Raw genomic sequence first — 6309 nt, forward strand, 5'->3', positions numbered from 1 at the left:
TGGTCCACCATTAAAAAATCTAAGGATTGAAACAATAAGAACTATAGGCAAGAAGACAAAGCTCCACAAACATCCCTTGTCTGCACTTCCTTCAATCCCACAAAGCAACCTGTATTTTACCAAATTACTTTGCCACGCTTTTACCTCAGTAGGATCTCCCCCTATTCCACCCTGACAAACGGCAACGTGCACTTTGTAGAGGGATGAAACACTAGAGGACTAAACCCTCCCTTCATGTGTGTAATCAAGAATTCCGCTGATGTGTATGTGCTACCTAAGAAAAGCACCATTTCAGGTTTTATTTAAAGTATGGTTTATCTGCCAAAAAGTTAAAATGACAGAAAATTCCCGGGTTTCAGAATAAGAAGTTTCTTTCAATATAATCCAAGTCACCAAGATTAACAATTAGCTATCTGCAAAGTTCTTAAGCCTGTTCCTCAAGAATTTGGAGCGAAGTACCAAAAAAGCTCCAAAATATCCCCAGGACGTATGCTCAAAATAATTTTCTATTGCTATTATCTGAACCCTGCTGAAAACAATGACCAAGAGGTGAAAAGTATCTCAGTGACGGAAAACAAACAAACAAAGACTTCAAAAAGTTGGCCAAGACACAAAGATTGAGACTTAAGATGAGATGAAATTTCATTTGGGAATTAACGGTCTGTGCTCTGAAAGGAGCCTGTGTCCTTGGCAGGGCGTTTTCAGGATCTCCTTTGCGGGGAAGCAGGTTTAAAATAAATCCATTTTCCCAAAATAGTTGTGATTGAAAGTGTTATTAGCCATAACAAATGTTAGTGCTGACAGGAGAATGGCCTGTTAGGGGCCTCTGGTGAAACAGTCAAGTGAAAGTCATATTTCACATTATTGCGAGCATTTTCCCGTGATTTACAGAATATTTGTGAAACATTACTTGCAAAGGCGTATGATTGATATTGAGAGAACAGCTAGTATGTAGGGGGAATCTGTATTTCACTGAGACTGTTTGCATGAAATTTACAGTCCCATAAAGTGCTCCTCTGTCCTCAACAGAGATCTTGTTAAAAGAACTTTACAGTCTGAAACATCCTAAAATTGATTCTAAATTAATGTTTCCATATTTATGTTTGAGATGCTGGTGGTGTAATGCTGCCCTATTTTTATTTTAAAGCTACAGTAGCTTCCACTGTTCAGAAAAACCAGCACCAGCTTTAAGACATGAGGATTTTATTGATACAAAGAGCTTGCCCATGAATCAACGGCGAAGAAAAATGAGCTTGAAAAAATGATCACGAGACTTCTGAGGATACGGCGGTATCAGTCCCTGGCTGCTATAACGACAGCATCTGCTGACATAGTGCTCTTTAAGCTGACATTGCAAAGCACCCTGAAAATGTACCCGAGTATTTTTATTACTGCCACTTTACATATGGGAACACACATATACATACAGGGCAGTTAAATGACTTGCCTGAGTTGTTTGTCAGCGCTAAAAACGACACATAACTCCTCTTTGCTAGCTCCAAACTCTGCCCTCACCGGCGCTGGGCTGCCTCCCCAGCCCACTGGACCTAACAATCACACCAGGGCTGGGGTCAGGGCAGTTCCTTTCTCCTGCCAAGAAAAACACGAGCGATTTTAGGGACGGCGGGGCAGCTCGGCGCTTGTTTGCATGCCACCTACTGCTAAACCAGACCAAAAGGCAGGCTGGCGCTGCCAGGCGTGAGGCGCAGCCTTGGACCCGCGGGCAGGCCGGGTGATGTGGAGCTACCTTTGGATCCCGCACCGCCAGGCCCCACAGGCCCTGGGCAAAACCCGAAGCCTGCTGCCCTGGAGGGTCCTCCCCTCACCCGGGCACCCTGCCCCTCCCCACAGCCCCTCCACTCTCCCCAGTGCCCCCCAGTGCCCGCCACCCCCCCCAACCCCCTCTCACAGCCGTGTCCACCCCTCAGCCCCTCACCCACCCCTCACCCACCCCCTAGGCCTCACCCCCTAGGCCTCAGCCCCTCGCCCCTCACCCTGCCCTTCCCCCTCCCCCCCAAACCCCTCCCCCTCCGCCCCCCCAGCCCCAAACGCTCACCCCGGGCCCCTCCCTCACCCCCTGCGCCCCCTCCCGTCCCTCCCCGTCCCCTCAGACCCCGCCGGGCCCCCCCCGACCACCTCCGCCCCCGGCCCCACCGCCCCCGACCCTGAGGGGGCGCCCCTTCCCCTCAGGATGATGGACACCTCCCCGCAGCCAATCGCGAGCCGCCTCCCCCTCCCCTCGGCCCAATGGGCGGCCCGCTTTCCCTCCCGGTGGGCGGGGCGCCCGGCCGCCGGCGGTTGCTAAGGCCGCGTCGCTAAGGAAACGGGAGGCGGGGCGGAGGGAGGGAGAACGAGGCTGGGGCGGCCGCTCTCCCTTCCTATTGGCTACGGGAGGCGCGGGGAGGGCGGGGCTTCCGGTGGGGAGAGCGGAAGCGGAGGGAGGGAGGAGGAGGAGGAGGAGGAGGAGGAGGCGGCCATGGGGGCGCGCGGGCTGGAGGCGGCCGTGGTGGAGCTGGCGGCGGGGGAGGCCTGCGGTGGGCACCGGGAGGGATGGGAGGGGAAGGGGAGCGGGGTCTGGGGGTGCTGGGCATGGAGGGGGGGACCCCAAGGGCAGGGGGGAGCCTCAGGGGGTGAGGGGCCTGTGGGGGGCCTGCGAGGGCCTGTGGGGGGCTGTGGGGGGCTGTGAGGGGCCTACGGGGCCTGTGGGGGGCCTGTGCGGGCCTATGGGGGCCTGTGGGGGCCGTGCGGTGAGCGGGGGGAGCTGACGGTGCCGTTCTGTGTTCCAGGGAGCGCCGCGGAGCCCGGCTGCCAGCCCGTGGTGATCCTGCTGGGCTGGGCGGGCTGCCAGGACAGGTACCTGGCCAAGTACAGCGCGATCTACAGCCAGAAGGTGAGCGGCTCGCCTCCTCGTCTCTGCTCGCATCCCGGGAGAATCCCTGCTTCGTGTTCCCGTGGTGAAACGGCTCTGAACGGCCCTGTCTGGGGTCGCTGGGAGCTGCGGGTGGGTTCTGGGTGTCACTGAGAGCTCCCAGCGTCCAGGAGCCGAGGGGGTGTTATCTGGTAGCTGCTGGTGTCACCTTTGTGCACACAACGTAAAAACACTTCTGGGAGAGGCTTTCTGCTGTTCTGCAAACCACTGGGCCGGCCTTGAAATAGGGTGTTAAAGCTGGGAGATTATTTGTGAAGGATGTGAACTGCATTAGCTGTTTTAGGGGAAAAACACATTTACTGGAAGCTGACAGGGCACAGCACAGGCTCAGCAAAGCCAGGCTGAGGAGTGACAGCATATCAGCATCTGTCATCCCGCCAGCTCTTCCCTTCTGTAAAATTAATCCATAAAAATGTCACAGCTCCAATTTGTTATATCCCATCTGTGAAACAGGTGCCCTGTGATAGAAATACCTGCCCACTGGTGGCTCCTTGTTTTTGAACTAGAGAGGTCTGTCCACATGGTAGTTCCCTAAGTTATGGGCTCCTCCTCACTAATGCTGTATTTTACCTGGGTGACCCCAGCTTGTTGTATTGGGGCCCAGTAAAACACCAAACCTTTTTTTTTGTCTGTCAGCATACAGAAATCTTGTATTTATCTACATCTGTTTCAGCTATAGATGGCGAAGTTTATACATTAACAAGCGTATTGTTAATGTGTAATCCAGCATAAGAGTCATGAATTGGCTTGTTCTAGCAAAAAATTAATTGTTAAGCAATTACTGTAAGTAAAACATGCTGCCGATCAGGTGAGGAGCGCGTTACGTGGCAGCGTGCCAGCTGCTGTGGAAGTACTTCTCTATCAGAAAGGTGTTGGTAGTGGGAAAGGGCAGAAGAGCTTCTCTTAGCTCCCTAGTGAGGAAGTGGCTGCAACCACGGAAAGACAGTGTAGAGAACTTTGATTAAAGGACTCGATAGCCTCTCTTCTGCTTAGTTTGCTGCCCGGGGAGCTCTGGGAGGAAGGGCTGTCTTCGTGCTTTTACCTCGTGTTTGTCAGAGTGTAGTGTCAATGTGTTTAGGTGACAGGGAAGATCCAAAGCATTTATCAGTGCAATTCCACCTGCTCCATATAGGAACTCCTCTGAGATTCTGTTTCCTGATCTACACCAAAATGTAAGGTCTGAACTGTAAAGGCAGACTGCTCAGCAGATCTGAGTCTCCTTTGAAGCAACGCTTCTCAGTTGCACAGCTAGGGAGTTTCAGAAAGGCTTGTGAAAATCATCTCAGTGTTGATCACGGTGGAGCCTTAAAAGACGGCTGCAAATGAGTGCTACCTAAGAAAAGGGAGAAGTTCCACTTCCTTCTTATGTTCGTTTTGGTGTCATGAACTAGATGTGTATCAGAGCAGGCTGTTCTTGCCAAAATGATTGATGCTGCGAGGCTTGTGAGTTGGGGAGAGGGCCTGTTTTCTCTTCCTGGGTGAGGACTGATGCTAAGTGTGGGTGGTCACCCCCAGGGGCTGTACCAGTTAGCACAGGATTTGCAAGGATCTGGAACGTCATCAAACCCAGGCCTGCTGCTGTTGCAGAAGCCTTTTCATTAGTCTTTGTGCTGCTATGATTTATGGAATCCTATTCATAGAATATCCCGAGTTGGAAGGGACCCACAAGGATTATCAGGGCCCAGCTCCTTTCATACTGGTGATTTGTGAATAACACTGACGAGTTTCTCCTGGCCCTGTGGTTTCTGTTGGAAATCTACCTCAAATGTTCATGTTTTGCTCTACTGCTGCTTGCCTACTCTGTAATTTACAGCCCAGCCCAAACGTGTTGGGTGGTCTCTTTTTGTTCTGCCTAGGGGTGCACCGTCATCCGCTACACGGCTCCGTGGAGGACGGTGTTCTTCTCCGAGAGCTTTGGCATCCGATCCCTCCGGACCCCGGCCAGGAGGCTCCTGGAGCTGCTCTTTGCCCACAGCATCGACCACAGGCCGGTGCTGTTCCACGTCTTCAGCAACGGCGGCGTCATGCTGTACCGCTACATCCTCGAGGCGCTGCACACTCAGCGGCCCTTTCAGCACCTCAAAGTCCTGGGCACCATTTTTGACAGCGCCCCCGGCAGAAGAAACTTGAGAGGAAGCCTTCGCGCCTTGGCGGCTGTCCTGGTATCCACGAACGTGCTGCTCAGGTACTTCCTCATCTTCGCTTTTGCTACCACGGTCGTCGTGCTGCGGATCCTGCTGTACCCCCTCACCCGCTTCATCCACGAGAGCCATTACGACGCCCTGCTGAAGGCGCCCTCGCGGTGGCCCGAGCTGTACCTCTACTCCCAGGCAGACGCCGTCATCAGTGCCCGCGAGGTGAAGCACATGGCAGACGCCCGGCAGCGGCTCGGCGTCCCCGTGAGAGCCGTGGACTTCTCAGATTCGGCTCACGTCAGCCACATGCGGTCATATCCCACCTACTACAGCAACCTCTGCGTGACTTTCCTCTCTGACTGTGTCAGGGGCTCACCTCGTTAGCGTGATGACCTCAAATTACACGGGAAATGCCACCCCCTCTCCCTTTATGTCTTTGAGTGGAGGAAAGTGTAGAGATTTCTTAGGCACTTTTTTTTTTTTTTTTTTTGGCTTCTGCTGCAAAGCTGAAAGCCTCCAGTCTGTCTTTGAGCCAGCCACCTCACGGCAAAAAGTTGATTTGGAGTAATTTAAAGAACTGAAAGTGAAATTCTAGCATGGTGTGGTAGTTGAGGTGTCACTGACCAGAATTTCACGAGGAATGTTGTTTCTTCCTGTCTCGTGGTGTTCCCTGCTTTCCATGTGTCCTTGTTCCAGGTGTCCAATGTACACGTTCTGTTGCCTTGTACTGATACAGCAATACAGCTCTTCAATGTCTCTGTGGTTTCCCTCTCTGCTATTTCTTTTATCTTGCAGCTGCAAGGTTTCCCTCTTCTCTCAGCACTGCTTGGTTCTGTTAAAGGGCTGAGAGGGCAGCCAGAGCTCTGATTCCCTGGCCCCGGGGTGGAGCTCAAATGTTTGTGATAACTTTTGTGTTCTTCAACCAAAAACTCTGTTAGCCTTTTTTTTGGATACGTGTTGTCTTGTTTCTCCTCTTTCTTGTCTGTTGTGTGTTCTCCCAGGTAATCTTTGTTTTCTTGGATTAGTGCTCATCTATTACTGCGTTTCTTTGAGCAGCCAGGATTGTGCATCTAGAAATGCCGGGAAACTGGCACAGCTGTAACCCAGAAGACCTCAGAAACGGAAAGGTGGAACTGAGAGAAAAATGAAAGTGTCTTCTGGAGCTGTGATTTATACTGCGTGTTTCTTAAATCACTTCCATCCAGCTAACCCACAAATGACCATGAAATTCAATGTTTTCCCCCA

The 6309-nt window shown here is 52.3% G+C and overlaps 1 protein-coding gene across 1 annotated transcript; it reads left to right on the forward strand.

Moving 5' to 3' along the window:
- Window positions 1-2475: 2475 nt before the first annotated feature.
- Window positions 2476-6015, forward strand: TMEM53 (transmembrane protein 53). Its single transcript, XM_032192799.1, has 3 exons — window positions 2476-2534; window positions 2787-2890; window positions 4786-6015. Exons 1-3 carry the CDS (start codon window positions 2477-2479, stop codon window positions 5446-5448), a joined length of 825 nt encoding a protein of 274 aa, XP_032048690.1. The 5' UTR covers window position 2476; the 3' UTR covers window positions 5449-6015.
- Window positions 6016-6309: the final 294 nt, after the last annotated feature.

The sequence above is a fragment of the Aythya fuligula genome, chromosome 8 (genome assembly GCF_009819795.1).
Source record: "Aythya fuligula isolate bAytFul2 chromosome 8, bAytFul2.pri, whole genome shotgun sequence".
Taxonomy (NCBI): Eukaryota; Metazoa; Chordata; class Aves; order Anseriformes; family Anatidae; genus Aythya; species Aythya fuligula.

Bases quoted from the DNA above. Each gene is read 5' to 3' on its own strand.
- TMEM53 (XM_032192799.1), top strand. From the start codon at position 2,477: ATGGGGGCGCGCGGGCTGGAGGCGGCCGTGGTGGAGCTGGCGGCGGGG. The intron at 2,535-2,786 runs GTGGGCACCGGG...TCTGTGTTCCAG, and splicing joins GGCGGCGGGGGAGGCCTGCG to GGAGCGCCGCGGAGCCCGGC. The intron at 2,891-4,785 runs GTGAGCGGCTCG...TGTTCTGCCTAG, and splicing joins GCGCGATCTACAGCCAGAAG to GGGTGCACCGTCATCCGCTA.